The 18,620-nt window shown below is 41.6% G+C and overlaps 1 protein-coding gene across 1 annotated transcript in view; it reads left to right on the forward strand.

Annotated features, from left to right (window-relative positions):
* The window catches only part of LOC124719099 (zinc phosphodiesterase ELAC protein 1-like), a 71,966-nt gene that overhangs the window by 15,979 nt on the left and 37,367 nt on the right, over nt 1-18,620 (forward strand). Inside the window, exons 5-6 of the mRNA XM_047244792.1 lie at nt 2,630-2,822; nt 15,028-15,125. Coding sequence (XP_047100748.1) covers nt 2,630-2,822; nt 15,028-15,125 — 291 coding nt within the window. The remainder of the gene's footprint in view (nt 1-2,629; nt 2,823-15,027; nt 15,126-18,620) is intronic.

An 18,620-nucleotide genomic window follows, 5' to 3' on the forward strand; every position in this document is an offset into this window, starting at 1 on the left:
TTATACATATAGTTATGATATGTTGCTATGCAACAGTCTTTTTTTGCATCTGTACACATACATTTCCCATTTTCACCATTACATGGTCTTTTTTTCCAGGCATTATTCAGCTGTAGTCATTATTTTCATAAAACTCCGACACTAGCACTTTTATTTCTGAACTCAATTGCTTACCCTGAGCCTGCTGAAGTTGTGGAAGCACTCCTTGGGTTGCTTTTATTTTCCTAGCTTGCTTTACCATATATGCAGAAACATTGAATTCCTTTGCAGTGTAGTCAATAGACCAGCTGGAAGGTGCAAGGGTAAGAATAGCTACTTTTTTGTGGCATGTGGATATGGCACATTTTTCTTTCAAATCATGCACAATTTTGTCCAAATCAGAGCATTTCTGGCCTGACTTCCGTTCCTTTGGAGCAGATAGTTCTTCCTCTTCCACCATTAGTCTCAGCTATTTTGTGTTTCAATTCCATTTGAGCTTCTTAGTTTACCATATCTGGGCCTGTCTCTCTTCCCAACTTCGTGTGTCTTCATGGGAGACAAACCAAGAACAGCCACTGAAGTATTAAATTGCTAATCTGCTGTGGTTGTGGGTGGCTGATACTCTTCGTCACTGTCATGTAAATAATCAGAATATTCTTCATTTATTAGCAGTGTAACACACCTGGCACATAACTTTTGTCCTGGTTTCATGTTAAGTCCCATGCACTGATTCACTTTCAATACTGATTTTATATCAGTTTCTCTGAGGCTACACTTCACTGTCTTATTATGAATCCAAAATGGATCAAAACAACTTCTTTGTAGGAAAGAATACTTATCCAGAAACACTTGATAACAAACACTGCAGTTTCCTGAAACTGTACTTCTTGTGCAAACAGGGTGTATCCCGGATCTCCATAGCAACAAATCTTGGTCTGATTCATCCAGGTCATACAGTACAAAGTGAATGCCACGTTTTGTTCCATATGTTGTTTTATGACATTCAGATGCTTGTGCTCTACCAATACTGCAAATTGTTTGAACAAAAGCACCACTAGTACACTCTTCTGCCTCCATACTGACTTTCCACAACAGTACTGACCAGTCTGAACTAGAATCTTAAAAACATGAGTAACCTGTAATTGTTGCTTGTTTCCTTTGTTGTTCCTGCCTAACAATGACTCATTCTGTACCTGAAAACTACCATTGTTTAACTTTCTGTTGCCTAATGGTTCCCAACAATTGCTGCAGCTTTATCTGAAACAAGCTGTCTGCATCATCACTATTACGTGCTAAATCGTGTTAAAAGAAACGCAACAAAATACATCTCTGTCAAATTTTATTGTACAGAAATGCCTTGCAATAACAAGTTGAAATTTTGCCACATATTATATTATGGTCTACTTACGCAGTGTTTGAAATTTGGCTTGGATATCACTTGTCCCTTTTGTGCTACCACACTTCGAAACTCCATGTTTTTCAGGTAATTTTTCAAATTTTTGTATTTTCCTATGCATGTAACTCTGTGTGACTGATATGGGCAAGATGAGTTCTGTGTGTGTTTAGGCCTCATTAAGCTTACCACAAAAAATTTATACCTTTTTTGAGTGAATTATATTTGGCATAGAGGGCACCTACAGTATGTACCTTTTAATGTATTGCATTTTTTAAAAATATTTTGGAATTTTTTATTTTCCCTCAGAAATATGTTGTTGGTGTTTTGATTCATCGAGTGTGTTCTCTAAGTGGATGTTACTGGGTTGTAAAAATTTCACTGGACTGTGCCGAATAGTTCCAAAGTTATTAAGACCTGAAGTTGGGTCTGAAGATAGATTGCCAGAAGCGGGTTGCAATTTCCGGGTTACGCCACCTTCTTTCACAAGCCATGATTCTGGAACTAATTGGCAGGGGAACTTAAAATTTTGTACATGAGTGTTCCACACTTGGTAGCATTGGTGTGCTAAATTTCAGCCAAATCTGATACTATCAGCTGGAACATTTTCTCAAATTGGTTGAATTGACATGGAATGACCCAATAATAATTTGGTGAGGTGCATGGGTATTATATATATTGAATGCTACAAGGACATTATGAAAAATAAACTAACAGTTGCTGTCAGTTTTTCCATCTTAAGTTTTCTGTAGCTACAGTATTTTCACCAGGCTGTTTTCTCTATTATTTATAAAGCTTCTTCTGAGGTCATTCTGGAAATATGGTATTCGTGTCTTTACATTTTGGTATTTGTAGAATAAAAACAGCATTTCTTTATAAAATTGGTGAACAACTTACGATGTTTTTTTGCCTCTTGTTTGTATTCTGAAGTCTGCTGCTTCTGCCTTTGTTGTTAGAGATGGTTGGGAGTCCTGGTTGCAGATTCATTTGTTGCAGTTTTTAGCCTTTTATGAACCCAACTTTTGTTATGCTGGGTTTGTGTTTTTTTTTGCAATTTACCTCATTAATGTAAATCCAAAAAAACTTTGTAACTATTTTCAAGTAAGCTTCTGTTAAAAAACCCCTGTGTGTCTGCAGAGGTTACTGTAAGACATTCCCTAATCAACTTAACACGATCGCCTTTAAGCTAGAATTCGTGAAGCAAACAAGCTTCTCAACCTGAGAATATTCCAATCAAATGTTTGTGTCGTGTGGCAGTTTCAGTGGGCAGAGCGCAACTGTGCTGGCAGGTGCAGCCTTGCACAGCATCCCGTCATTCGGATTTGTGGTGACGGAAGTGGACAGCCCCGGCCGGCTCGACGTCGAGAAGCTGAAGCAACTCGGTGTGCCCCCTGGGCCCCTCTACGGCAGGATCAAGGCAGGCCACAGCGTCGAAATAAATGGAAACACTGTATCCTCTTTTGTCTGTGCACTCTCTTATTTTCTGAGTTGGCTAGTCTTTCTTATAAAAGTTTATGTTGTAGTAAGTCAGTATCCAATTTCCAAATATTTTAATCTCAAAAGTTAAGTGCGTCCTTAAATTTTAAGCTTGTGTGTGTGTGTGTGTGTGTGTGTATATACAAATAAAGTACACTACTGGCCATTAAAATTGCTACACCAAGAAGAAAGGCAGATGATAAACGGGTATTCATTGGACAAATATATTATACTAGAACTGACATGTGATTACAGTTTCACGCAATTTGGGTGCATAGATCCTGAGAAATGAGTACACAGAACAACCACCTCTGGCCGTAATAACGACCTTGATACACCTGGGCATTGTGTCAAACAGAGCTTGGATGGCGTGTACAGGTACAGCTGCCCATGCAGCTTAAACATGATACCATAGTTCATCAAGAGTGGTGACTGGCGTATTGTGCCGAGCCAGTTGCTCGGCCACAATTGACCAGACGTATTCAATTGGTGAGAGATCTGGAGAATGTGCTGGCCAAGGCAGCAGTCGAACATTTTCTGTATCTAGAAAGGCCTGTACAGGACCTGCAGCATGCGGTCGTGCATTTTCCTGCTGAAATGTAAGGTTTTGCAGGGATCGAATGAAGGGTAGAGCCACGGGTCGTAACACATCTGAAATGTAACTTCCACTGTTCAAGGTGCCGTCAATGCGAAGAAGAGGTGACCGAGACGCGCAACCAATGGCACCCCATACCATCACACTGAGTGATACGCCAGTATGGCGATGATGAATACACACTTCCAATGTGCATTCACCGCGATGTCGCCAAACACGGATGTGACCATCATGATGGTGTAAACAGAACCTGGATTCATCCGAAAAAATGACATTTTGCCATTTGTGCACCCAGGTTTGTCGTTGAGTACACCATCACAGGCAATCCTGTCTGTGATGCAGCGTCAAGGGTAACCGCAGCCATGGTCTGCAAGCTGATAGTCCATGCTGCTGCAAACATTGTCGAACTGTTTGTGCAGATAGTTGTTGTCTTACAAACGTCCCTATCTGTTGACTAAGGGATCGAGATGTGGCTGCACGATCCGTTACAGCCATGCAGATAAGATGCCTGTCATCTCGACTGCTAGCGATACAAGGCCGTTGGGGTCCAGCACGGCATTCTGTATTACCCTCCTGAACCCACCGATTCCATATTCTGCGAACAGTCATTGGATCTCGATGAACGTGAGCAGCAATGTCACGATACGATAAACCACAATCGCGATAGGCTACAATCTGACCTTTATCAAAATTGGAATCGTGATGGTACAAATTTCTCCTCGTTACACGAGGCATCACAACGACGTTTCATCAGGCAACGCCGGTCAACTGCTGTTTGTGTATGAGAAATCGGTTGGAAACTTTCCTCATGTTTGCACGTTGTAGGTGTCGCCACCGGTGCCAACCTTGTGTGAATACTGTGAAAAGCTAATCTTTTGCATATCACAGCATCTTCTTCCTGCCGGTTAGATTTCGCATCTGTAGCACATCATCTTCGTGGTGTAGCAATTTTAATGGCCAATAGTGTATTTTATATACAGCTACAATCTGAAATATTCATATCAGCTTTGTCTGTATCATAACTCTTTATATTGTAACATTGATTTTTGTTAGCCTGTCATGTAATTTAGATCTGATTTATTTAAACAGTAAGGATCAAGCAGTGAGAGGAAATGTGTTAAAAATTTTGAGGACATTCACTTTGAGGGACTTCTGTTGTTGCTAGCCTGTGCATTGAGATGCCAGTGTTTGCCTTATTTCTAGTGCCATTGCTTCCCTGATTACAGAATGTGTTAAGTTGCTTTTGACAAAGAGTGCAGAATCATACATGAACAGATTCATTACTGTTAGTATTCTGAGCATAGCAAAAAGTGGGTGAAAGTGCTCTTGAGGACCAACCTTGTATATTACTCAGACAATTTTTATTTATTTATTTTTTGTTACTGACATGAAGAGAATGTCTGCATATGAAAGACCGCAAAGTATGTCATAACAGAAACAATAATTGCTGATCCTATCTGTGCTTCCCCATGAGGTAGGATACTTACGAAATCCTTTTATGGACCTGACTGATATGTTCTTTTCAATTGAGTTTGACATCAGTCTGTATTCCTAAGAGCTTGACACATACATTATCTACGTTCTTGGACAGTTCTAACATAAGCTTTTGGGTTTTGTCTGGATTTACAAACAAGTTAACTGGCTGCAAACCAGTGTAATAAAGAGTCAAGAGTTTCTTGCATAATCATATCAAGATTTGGGATGTTGTAATGAATAATAAGTTGTACCGTCAGCATAGCAGATAACTGACTGATACACAATGTGACAGATCATTGACAGCCACAAGGGAAAAGGGCCAAGGACAGAGCCCTGTGGAACAACTGTACCAATTTCTACTAAGGGGAAGTGTGTGTTTCTTATTGAGACAAACTGTTTTCTGTAGGAAGAAATTACTGCTAATGTAGATTTTTGTGTACTGTAGTAATCTAATTTTGTTAGCAGTAACATAAAATAATTAGTCAAATGCTTTACTTAGATTACATAATAGAAGTGACACTATTTTCTTATTCTCGAAAGCTGTTAGTCTGATTAACAATTTCCAGAACAGTTGGAGTAGTATTTTGATCTTGCTAAAATCTTTACTGCCTGTTGCTAAGGAGGTCATGCTTTTCAAAATAATTGCTTAATTGAGCATACATGAGTGGCTCAAATATTTTTGAGAATATTGGCACGGCAGAAACTTGTTCTGGGGAAGTTATTTATGACCATTTTTTAATACGGAGACAACTTTTGTGGTTCTGAGTGAGTCCAGAAAAACTCCATACTCTAAAACATTTATTAAGGATAAAACTCACTGGCTCACTAATCAAGTTAACTTTATTTAACAAGATAATTAAACATCCAGCAGCAGTCCATACTTTTGGAATTAGATAATTTGGAAACACTTTTACAGACAACATTCGGCCTGATTTTATCCCAATGGAACAAAGGGCTTTCAGACAACTGGGGACTGGGAAGATGCCTTGCCGATGTCTGTGGCCTTAATTTTGCCTCAAAGTTGTCTGACTGATGTGACAAAGTAGTCATTAAATTCTCATGGATCAGGCAGTTTCATATAGCTGACTGGAAGAATTATCTTGTCAGATGACTTCCCAGGCTGCCTTAAGCTTTTTTTTGGTACACCTTTCACATACTGCTTTTTTAGCTTGTATGAGCTCAGTTTTGTAATACTTTTTATTTGTAGATTAAGCATTGTAATCAAAATCCCGCTTTTCAGTCCGTCTATTAGCCTCATTTGTGTGAAAGTAAAAGCATGAGTGTTACTGATAGTTCAGACGTTCACTTGTGCATGTCCTTTTGAGTTGGGAAGACTTTCTGAACATGTACCCTTCACAGCTTCCACAGTGCACCAGAAAAGTGATTTGAAGGAGAAAGAAGGAAGGAAGGGGCAACATGGCAACTTCGTGTAAAGTACACGTGAGTGGTTTAATCGAACGATATGAGCTGAAGCTGGGTCTTTTTAACACCAGAAATAAATGTTATCACAACAGAACCAGATGTGATACTTCATAAAGTGAAATTTCCTGTACGGTAAAGGGGTGAAAGCTGCAGACAACAGTGGAGGAAATAAAAGAGAGAACAAAAATTTCCCATTCACAGTATTGCTGAGAGAGACATACTGCTTAGGCTTTGAAGAGAAGTGATAATATCAGTATATGCCACATTTTGTGATGAATTGGGATCAAGTTTTGTGATTGCCTGATAAAATGATTAGATGATGATGATGATGATGATACTAATAGTAGTAGTAGTAGTAGTAGTAGTAGTAGTAGTAGCATTGTTCACTGCCACAGCATACACTGAAGTAACAAAAGTCGTTGGAGACCTCCTAATATTGTGTCGGACCACCTCCTGCGTGCAGCAACTTGATGAGGTGTTGACTCAACAAGTCTTTGGAAGCACGTGCAGGAATATTGAGCCATGCTGCCTCCATAGCTATCTGTAATTGTGAAAGTGTTGCCAATGCAGGATGTTGTGCACCAGCTAGCCTCCAGACCAGGCTGTTCCAGCTCGTCGGCTCCGTTGTGAGCCGCGGAGCGCTCCCTGCTCCAGGGAGCCGTGTCGCTCGCTGTGACCACTCGAGTGGGCCGGCGTGTGGCACGGCTGGCTGAGGCAGGTGGCAAGGCGAGTGTTTTGATGTGCCAGCTGCGTCTTACAAGATCGACAACCTCATACTCTTAGCTGCTAAGACGTGGTGACAGCTACACCAGGAAATACGATGTTCAGGAAATAAATAAGAAACAACTGTTTTACAAGAAATTGCATACTAAATGTATTGGGCCTTTGTAGCTTGACATCTTCTTTTCATTACAAGATCGGAAATATCATGCGTCAAAGTGTTTGCAGCATTAATGCGGAGGATGGCCTTCATTGTTGCATCCTCAAGAAATGATTGTTCCTTCTTTTTACTCTTTTCATTGCTGAGAAAAGCTGCTCCCAACAATATGTAGATCCAAACATGCACATGATCTGAGCGGCATTGTTGTGAAGCTTGGGAAATTTCTTTTGCTGTAGTGAAAAATATCATCGTGACAAATCCAACGTGTTGTAGTACCTCTTTTTCAACAAAGTTGAATTTTGCAAATGAATTGCTGGCCGTTGTGGCGGAGCGATTCTAGGTGCTACAGTCTGGAACCGCGCGACCACTACGGTCGCAGGTTCGGATCCTGCCTCGGGCATGGATGTGTGATGTCCTTAGGTTACTTGGGTTTAAGTAGTTTTAAGTTCTAGGGGACTGATGACCTCATATGTTAAGTCCCATAGTGCTCAGAGCCATTTGAACCTCTGCAAATCAATTATCTCCAATTGAAGTGACGGTGACAGGTCATCGGGGGAAACTGAAAAAGGAGTGCTGAACACCTTAAGTTCCATTTCTAAACTAGCGAGGTCTCTGAATCGTATTTCAAACGACATGATGAGCTGTTTTAACTTTGCTTGGTAATCGCCAAAAGTAGTACCTTCAGGTAGTTTTAAAGAAGCAAGACGATTGAAGAACGTTAAACGTCCATTACTCATCTTCCTCTCAAATATACGTAACTTTCCCATGAACTCTTTGATCTGGTCGTGCATGTCAACGATTAGCTGCCCTTTGCCCTGCAGTGACAGATTTAAATTATTCAGATGCACAGTTATATCAGCTAGGAACGCCAGGTCTGATATCCATTTTATATCTTTCAGACAACGCATTTATTCCCATTTTATTTCGAGAAAATGGGATATTTCCTCACGAATGGCAAAGAAAACATCAAGAACTTTTCCCCGAGTCAGGCAACGAACTGTACTGTGGTAAGGTATATCCCCATACTCCGCTTCCATATCTTTCAGGAATCCTTTGAATTGTCGATGATTCATACCGTGACGCCGCACAAAATTCACACACTTCACGACATCTTTCATTACGCCACCTAGCTCTACTGTTTCAGCACACAGTGCCTCTCGGTGAATAAAACAATGAAGAGTCAAAATGTCTTTCCTGAATTTGCCCCTGAGTTTATTTTTGAAACGAGAAGCAAAACCATGTTGAAGCCCGATCATTTGTGGTGCACCGTCTGTCGCTACAGAATGGAGCTTACCCCACGGCAAATTCATATTGTCCACTGACTCACAAACAGCTTCAAAAATGTCACGTCCTGTTTCGGTGTAATCGGGTGGTACCACATCCGAGAGTTCTTGAGTTACTTGCAGCTCCATGTCAACATTTCGCACAAAGACTGCAAGTTGAGCACAGTCCGATATGTTGGTGCTTTCGTCACGTGCTAGCGAAAATGCAACGAAGCTCTCCGCCTTTTTCCTGAGCTGTCTCTCTAAATCCACTGCCATGTCCACGATTCAATGAGACATTGTTTGCTTTGACAGCCAAACTCCTTCAATTGCCTGCACCTCCATTGGAAACAAACATTCTGCAACTGCTACCATGCATGATTTTACGAGTGGTCCCACCGAAAATGGCTTGCCACTTGTCGCAATGATGTGAGTGACCCTGTAGCTTGCTCGAATTGCAGATTCGGTAGTGTTTTCTCCGCTCTCATTCACCTGAAAATTATAAACGCATTACAGAACACGAACTATGTTGCATGTTTTGATACCCTTCGTATTACAAAACCATTTTTGAACTTACGTCTCCTGATATGTCATTCTTAAGCCTGGCTACCAGTTCTCTGTGTGCAACGCCGTCTACCTGATCGAAGAGCGCTGCGTGAAGACGTGTATAATGTCGTCGTATATTGTACCTCTTCGCAGAATTAAATACTTTATGACATACAAGACATTGCGGACGACCATCCCTCTCAATGAGTAGAAAGGTATCTTCCAATAGAGTACAGGGCTCCCGCGGCTAGTCATAGCTGTCATTGAATACAGATTATTGCGTCAGTTGCGGCTGCATGCGGCCAGGGGGCAGTGAGTTCGCTTTCCCCCTCGACGTGGGCTCCGAGCTGCTGAAATGAGCGCTCTGGAGTGCTCCGGCTCCCTGGAGCTCGGTTGGAAGAGCCTGCTCTCGACTGTGTCCCATAAATGTTCAGTGAGATTCATGTTGGGTGATCAGAGTGGCTGAATCATAACTTGAACTGTCCAGAATGTTCTTCAAACCAATCACAAACAATGTTGGCCTGGTGACATGGTACATTGTCACCCATAAAAATTCCATTGTTTGGGAAAATGAAGTCCACGAATGTTTTGAGGTGGTCTCTAAGTAGCCAAACCTAACAGTCTCCTGTCAAAAAGATTGGTTGAGTTGGACCAGGGGACCCAGTTCATTCCATGTAAACACAGCCAACAACATTATGGAGCCACCACCAGCTCGCACAGTGTCTTGTTGACAACTTGGGTCCCTGGCTTCGTGGGGTTTGTGCCACGCTCGAACCCTAGCTTCAGGTCTTACAGACTGAAATAGGGTCTCATATGAACAGGCCACAGTTTTCGAGTTGTTTAGGGTCCAACCAATATTGTCACTAGTACTGTAAGCGATGTCATGCTGTTAACAAAGGCACTCGTATCAGTTGTAAGCTGCCGTAGGCCATTAATGCCAAATTTCACCACACTATCCTAATGGATGCGTAAGTCTCATATTGATCTCCGTGGTTATTTCACGCAATGTTGCTCGTCTGTAAGCTCAGACAACTTGACACAAATATGGCTGCTCTCGGTCATTAAGTGAAGCCAGTTGGCTGCTGCATTGTCTGTGGTGAGAGATAATGCTTGAAATTTGTTCTTCTCAGCTCTCTTGACGCTGTGAATCTCAGAATATTGAATTCCGTAACAATTTCTGGAAATGGAATGTCCCATGTATCTAGCTTCAACTACTGTTTCATGTTCAAAGTCTGCTAATTCTCATTGTGCAGCCATAATAAATCCAGAAACCTTTTTACATGAATCGCCTGAGTAAAAATGACAGTTCTGCCAATGCACTGCCCTTTTATACCTTGTCCATGCGATACTACTGCCATCTGTATATGTGCATATCATTATCCCGTGACTACTCTCACATCAGTGCATGTCCTAGTTGTCACATAAAATGCAAGAATTACAGATTTCCTCTCAGCCAAGACAGCTAGCCCTCTGCATCTTCAGTATTGATGGTGTACTTTGTGTATTGTGTAACTACACAGGACTTTTCCTATTCACTCCAATGAGCACTGCACTTTGAGGTGTGTTTAAATGAGCACTTGAGGAGTAAAGGTAGCAACTCGCGCAACAATTGAGGTGCCGAGTCATTGCCATGCATATAAAAGAGGGACTGAGAGCATTGATGATTGTGAGATGAATCCTCCCTCAGCACTATAGAGTGCATATATGGAAACATACGACATAAAATAAAAATAAAAAGTGTTTTGTGGCTGCAATATCAATAAGTCATCAATGGAATCAGTAAATGAGCTCATCAGGTCAGTTCGAGAGCTACTCGAGTGAGAAATGGCGGCGGCGAGATCTGGGATTGGACAGTAGCCGGGTGAAGTGTGCGCTCATCCCGTGCTGCTCATTACCATATGGCTGAACATGTATAATGTACGCATTTGAGATTTTTGATAACAACATTAAGCTACAACTTGTCTTTATGTAGTTGTATAGATTAAATCATCATCAAACAATAACATATTGTCAATGTAACATGGGAGAATGGTTCAGTGGCATTGAAACTACGGGTGTAACTCAGATGTCCACCGTATCGAGCATCTCGATTTTACAATTTCAGTCTGTTGACATCAGATGAACGAGTTATGTTCAGCGGACTGAAGTGCAGGGTGATCGAAAAGTCGCTTACATACAAAAATGTGTGTGTATATTACTTTGCAACCCCACACGTGTAGAAACTCCCTCGAGATCACTTTGTAGAGCACATTGACGCTGATGTTGCTAGTCTCCATAATTGTGTTCATCATTAGTTCTGTCAGTGTTTGCAGTCTGTACCGTATTTACTCGAATCTAAGCCACACCTGAAAAATGAGTCAAAATCAAGGAAAAAAAATTTCTCCAAATCTAGGCCGCACCTGAAATTTGAGACTCGAAATTCAAGGGGAGAGAAAAGTTTTAGGCCGCACCTCCAAATCGAAACAAAGTTGGTCCATTGTAATATGAGACACAATTTAGGTCGAATGGATGACGATACAGCTACAGTAGTTTGGTTCGAGTCGTAAGATTAGCAGTTAAGCTTTACCAGGTAGCCATTGCTATGCTTCAGGTGCTCCATCCGTATTTATACGGGTACCCTTACTTTTTCATGTGCTTCGTGTGGTTTGAATTGATTGCTTATTTTTCTTTGATCTGATAAGTACCGTTCTCTTTGTTATAGGTGTTTAAGTCACTCTAAGCTGAAAATGCATTACTATACTGTGTCATGCATTGTTTGTTACATTCTGATAATGCGTGTTTACGACCTGTGTCCGCTCGCGGCATGGCTCGCTTTTGTGCGCGCTATCGCCGCTTACAATAAAAAAAAAGAGGAATCGTCTCATTAGCGAAACAATGGCAAGAGACTGCGTATGATAGATGATGTTCTGAACGAGAGTTTAGCGAAAATTTTTCTCTGTTTGAAAATCTTTGCAGACGACTCTTTAGTACGTTATATTCTGCACAGAAATTAGTCATCTTAGATTCAAAAATGTAGTCAATTGCCGTGCTTCATTTCTGACTGTATCACTATTAGGCATAAGAATAATATGAATATAAACATGACATGCTATGTATATTCTTCCGCGTGTGCTGTTGTCTCACCCTAGTTTCGTAGTTTATTAGGCAGACAGGATTTAAATGAGATAGCAGCAGCAGCAAAGAATACATGGCAAAATGTTTATATTCATATTATTCTTATGGTGAAGAGAATACTGCATGTGATTCACAATTCATAAAAGTTCCTATTAGCAACCATCTCTTCTCACAGGTAGGAAAAAAATTCAGAACGTAGAGGTGGCCATATTGACAAACATCCCAAACAGTCTTGCCAGTCGGATTTTCGTAGTACATTGAAATGCTGCTACTTTCGAAGATGAACAATACGGAATTTGTATTTACTTCGTTGGATAATGTATGAAAATGCAGTGGTCGAAACTCGGGGCGGAGAAAAAAATCTCTTCTTCCACTTTTTTTTAATTTATTTACTGCCGCAGAGGTTTTGGTGCCAGTATTTATCTTTGTGCCTGCAAAGCATGCCTGTGTAGCGCTACATATATTCAACAGCAGAAGTTAGTTGTGGCGGCACCTACCAACATTTTTCAGAACTTCCGCTTACTTTGCACTCGATTTTAAGCCGCGGGCGGTTTTTTGGATTACAAAACCCGGAAAAAAAGTGCAGCTTAGATTCGAGTAAATACGGCATTCATAGGCCCTTTATTTAAGGTAGGCCCACAGGAAGAAGATTGGAGACATTAAATTGTGAGAACTTGGTGGCCATAATCCTTTACAGATGATTCGACCACCAGAAAATTCTCTTAAGAAATGAATTGTTTGACTAGATGTGTGACAAGTGGCAGCATCCTGCTGCAATGAATAATAATGTTCGTGTGCCTCAAGATGTGCCAGTTTGAGAAAGCTCCCAACCATTTGCCTGTAGACATCTGTGACTTCAGTAACTCTGAGCATAATGTCCACCAAAATACTATCAACATGATGGGTTGCTGCACAATGCTGTGCATTATAGTTTCAAAGAAAACTGGGCCCACTATTAGACAGCTCACCAGACTCCAGTTTTCTGACAATGCGAGTTGTTTTCGTGGAAGACATGTGGGTTCTGGCTGTTCACATATCCACTAAGGTGAAACCACTCTTGGTCAGTGAAGAAAATCTGGTCCAGTTCTGCAATTACGTAGATGTTGTAAGTTGATCCTCCTTTTTACTGAGCCAGTTCGTGTATTTTTGGCTGTTCGATTAGCAGACAGTAGGACTTCACAGTTATGACAGAACTGAGGGCAAACTCTAGACCTGCCCTATCTGTGACTTCAGTAACTCTGAGCATAATTCCCACCAAAATGCTATCAACATGATGATGTTACATCAAGTTCACACCAGTTTGGTAGCACTCCATCGATTATACTTCAAGCACGAGCGAGACTGTCCGTACGAGCCTAATCAGTCGCTCTGCAGCCACATTCACTCACTTAACACGGTGTGAATTGAGTTAGCCATTGCTAGTAGGCTCTTTATGGTAGCCTTAAGAGTCTTTCCTTGACTTTATAAATAACCTCAGCTCTATAAATTAATAAATTTTTTACCAAATCACGCACTGCACTCACACTGGTGACCAATTCTTTATGGAGGCTCTGGCTGTAGTCAGTTACTAACGTGCCAAAACAAATGGTGGGCACCGAGCTGCACAGTTCCAGTACAGTGGGATTTCCCTGTCGGGGACACCAACTAGCTGGGGCAAAGATGCGTCGAGGTTAGGTTCCACCCGTGTGGTATGGGATTGATATCTTTATCTTTACAATGTCAACAACTGATTGTAACCACGTACAGTACACTAGACATTTCTCTTTTTCTGGAATCTTAAATTCCTTTGCACTACAAAGATGATACGTGTGAGATTTTGACTGCTGCTTTGGTTTCTGATCACTACAATACAAATCTGGGTTTGGACAGATAGTGTCCTCGCATTGTTTTAGGGTAAACAGTATCACCATCCTTCGTGTTGGTCAGTTTTGTGTCCATTAAAATTGCCAGTCCCCCCAGTTCTCTTCTTGTCTACAACAATTTGTGTTTCCTGGAAATGGATGATTAATATTGTTACTGTTGAATTGTTTAGCACTGTGGTATCTGGATATTTCCAATAAAATACGTCTGCAACATGTGTAACAAACAAATGTCAAAATACTGTTAATCAAAACTCCTAAAAAAATTGTATATTTATGAAGCAATGGAACTGTAATGTACTATGGATCTTACGTGACTTGACCCATTGTATTACCATCTTCGTTTGCTGTTGGTGATACCTGTTTTGCAACCTTGCAGTGACTGACCAAATGAGTGCAAAGCAACTCTTGCTTACAAAGACATTTATTTTCAAGTGCGTGACTTTTTGGATCACACTGTATATTGTAATACCACGATGCTTGGTGCACTTTCGTGTTACGTCTGTAAGTTTGATGTAGATGAACTGTCTTCCCATGTTATGTTGATAGTATTTCGTGACATGGTGATACTTAATAAGTATATAGTCATAAAAATAGTAAAAATTAATAATGTAGCAGCTTTTGGCAGTTTTAGGGTGTCTTTTCTGAATTGTGCATACTTTGCTGACAGAAAAGTAAGACAGCAGGTGTCTGTGATACACTGTAGTAGGCAATAGAAAGACTTCCTCATCACAAATGGTAACCGCCAGTTCTGATGATGGTAAGTGTTTATGGTTTTAGTGTCAATGGTATGTTCGACTTACTGCTTATAATAAATATGACATGATGAATGTCTTCCCTTTTGTGAAAGAAAATGAGAGTAGGAAGAGTTTTTGTTATTTGCATGTAATACTTTGTGATAGTTTTGTGTCTGAAAATTTCCTGGAGTGTGTGCTGACACTGTTTTTCTTGTTGTTACTGCTAATTTTGTAATGATTGTGACTATACATTTTTCTGTAATTATCATCCTACCTTAACACAACTAGATAGAACCGTCAAGTGTATTGGGACCGAAGAAAAAGGGTCGTAAGGTAACCATTGTTGGGGACACCTGTGATGCTTCCAGGATGAAGAAGATTGCTCAGTTAGTATTTGTTTTATTAATGCAAATTAATGCAAATATATTTTGCTATACTGAAGGGTGTTGATGAGACTCATAAATTCGTAACTGATTTCCCCAGAGACGAAAATTTATTTCACTTTTTATTCATTTATTTGTCCAAGAAATCATGTTCATTTTATGGGATGCATTACAGTGCAAATCTTGAAAACACATGTATATTTTCATTGCAATGATTGTTGCATACATGTGTTCTATAAAGATGAGACTAAGCTATACGTATCAATATGAGAATTAATTATAAGATGGTTATATAAACTTAAGATTATAGCTTTTTAAACAACATTAAAATTACATTTTATTTAAAGAGCGCTCCATAATACACTCAAGAACACTGAAAATAGCACACCAACAGGGAAGAAAGGTACAAATGTGCAATTTTGCAGATAAGTACATTGAGATCCAATATGCAAATGATTAAAGTTTGGTGCCAATGAGCATGTGCCCAGACCTTTCAGTGAGGCTGCATTACGTCACGGGACCCTGTTTAGGCGGCGCACAGTGGAAGAGTCTCTCACGTGGTGAACACATCCCGATTTGAGGTGGCGGTTAGTAGGCACAGAATGCCAGGTCAGCATATTAGGTGATATGTCCCACAATTGCATCAGCTAAAGATGGGTCTAATCGTAGGCTGGTCGACATGCCGTGTGGCTTGCCAGGGGATCATTCAAAATATCCTGTCAGATGATGTTGGAGGAAATAGACACGAAATGGCACCCGCTTGGGTCTACCAGATCTGGAGACATCAGGAAGACAATGAGGCGAGAGGATTGAAGGATCCTCTGGCAAGTGATTGGTGGGCCTGCAGTGACTCTCTACACAATACAAGCAGATGTAGGATGCCATTTGTTCCACAAACTATTTCCAGACGAGTTGTCGAAAGCAACACACAAAAGAAGGAAAACTTGCTAGCTTTGAGAGTTATTCTGTGAGAGTTATCCTTTGACAAGCTAAAGTAAAATAAAACCCCACGTGTGTTCCCACATCTGTGCCGCTATTTGTGCCAGCTAGACTGATTGCGATGGTGGTGGCATCAGGTGAGTTGGGTGGATGGAGGACAAGCACAATTTCAGTTGCTGCTTCACAACCCAAACTATCGGGATCCTTCCCTCCACCTCCAGCTTCTGAGAACTATGGAGGTGGGAGTTACCCTTACAACACATCCTTTGCTCCCATAACCATCCTGGCCCCAATCTTGAGTAATCCACTTTCCCAGCACCCTCCACCCAATAGTTTTCACTTCCTCTACCCTGTCAACCCCTCCCAATTCACATTCCCTTTGATGTACACCACTTCCCAATGGCCACTTCAATTGTGCCGGCCCATATACCTTGCACCTCTCCCATGCACATTCCTAGCCCTCAACCGGCCGCCTCCCTCCGAGCCGTTAGCCACTCGCCTCCAGTACCTCTCCCCTCCTTCTCCGTGTACGCACATCATCTCACACTACACCCACCGAAACCACTCTATCTGCCAAAAAATAACATTGGCATTGTTAGTCTAGTCAGGACCATGTCAAGGCATAGCAAGTTTCCCTTCTGTTGTGTGTACCTATCAACAACTCAACCATTTTGCTTTTTGGTGAGTGCTCCGCTTTAATCCTAAAGTATTTACATTCTACAAAAACTTTCCTGCAGGATGAATATCAAAACATTGGTATTTAAACTCGTAACATTGATATTTTTTGAGTACTGAGCGCTGGAGAACACCATTCACCACACACTGTTGATCACGGGGCTCTATAGCAGATGATCCCTACGTGTTTCCACGTTGGCCCGATGACCTTGTCAGTTGTGATTGGAGCGGATGCGAGGTTGTCGAGATTGGACCACAGAAAATGGACAGGTGTCCCCCAGACAGATGAATCGTGTTCATTCTGACACCAGGTTAACAGTTGTCTGGATAAACAGTCGTCCATGCGGAATGGCTGCTCAAAATGTGCACTGCACCACGTGACAGGCTAATTGAGGCAGCACTGTGCTGTGGGAGACATTTGCTTAGCTTCCGTGGGTCCTGTAGTAGCAGTCGAGGACACTGAATTAGCTGTGACTACGTGAACATCACCCCAGACCACACACACCCTTTTGTGCTCGATCGTGTTTCCCCGATGACGATGACATCTTTGAGTGGGATAACAGTCCGCGTCATGTCACGAGGCCAGAACAGTGCTCCAGTGGTCGGAGGACCAAGACAGTAAACTCATGTCAATGTCTCTCTCATCAGATTCGCCTGATCTGAACTGGACAGAACACATTTGGCACACTATCCGGCACCTTCTCTGCACTGACACATCGCTGGCCTATAAGTTACAGGAATTGCTGGGCCTATAAGTTACAGGAATTGCTGAACTTGTGTGTAGACGTATGGTGCCACACGCGTCCAGAAACGTGATAAGACCTAGTCGAATTGCAATTGATAATGTTGTTGGATAACTTGAGAATGAAAAGGGGCGTCTGCTGCGTAGGCTCACGTTCGACGGTGTGTAGTGAACGGCTTTCTCAGAAGTACAGGGCGGGGCAGAGGAAATGCGTTTTTTAAACCATTACTCATCAATGACTGGTAGTACTGACCTTGAGCAAGTGTTGGCAGACTGCTCGGACAGTGTGATTTCAGTTGCTACAGAGTGCCGGAGCATAGAGCATCATATGTTCACAGTTGAGCAGTACTTTAGGAAGAACGATTCTGTGGTCATGGTTTGGCACCTTCTTCGTCGAAAGTTTAATGTTGGACATCGAGATGTGGTCCCAGATCGAAACACTGTACTCTGATGGGTTGCAGCATTTAGAAATACTGGATCTGTGACGAAAAAGGAAACTATCTGGCCTTCCCTGTTCAATTTGAACTCCAGAAAACGAAGACAGAGTGAAAACGGCAGTTCTCAGCCCTCCGAAACAATTCACTCGGTGACTGGCTGTATTGCTGGATACATCATGCGGTTTGCTTCATTGCGTCTTTTGTCATAATCTCAAATTTAACTCGTACAAAATGATTGTCCAGCAACTAAGTGATTTGGATTTTCTGCCATAGTGGATGTTATTCTTATAGGAGAAGCAGATGTCCCAGTATTCGTGAGTGACGAAGCCCATTTTCATCTCAACAGTTACGTTAACACCTAGAACGGTCAGTACTGGACATTGGAGAACCAGTGTGAGCTGCCCAAAAAACCATTCCTCAAATCAAAAATAAGTGTTTTGCGGAGTCTCTAAGATAGGGATTGTTGGACGTTAATTTTTTGAAGTGGAGGAACTGCACCTACTGTGGCATCAATGCGCTACTTTCTTCATCCAGAACTCGAAAGGCATCGAGGGAATGTGAGAGAAATGTGCTTCCGACAGGATGGTGCCACAGCTCACACGGCTAGAGCATCCGCGGAAGTGGTTCGACAAGTGTTCATCGGACAGGCCATTTTCAAATACAGTTACGGTCCTCATCCTCCACGCTCGCCAGATCTGTCGATCT

The sequence above is a fragment of the Schistocerca piceifrons genome, chromosome 10 (genome assembly GCF_021461385.2).
Source record: "Schistocerca piceifrons isolate TAMUIC-IGC-003096 chromosome 10, iqSchPice1.1, whole genome shotgun sequence".
NCBI lineage: Eukaryota > Metazoa > Arthropoda > Insecta > Orthoptera > Acrididae > Schistocerca > Schistocerca piceifrons.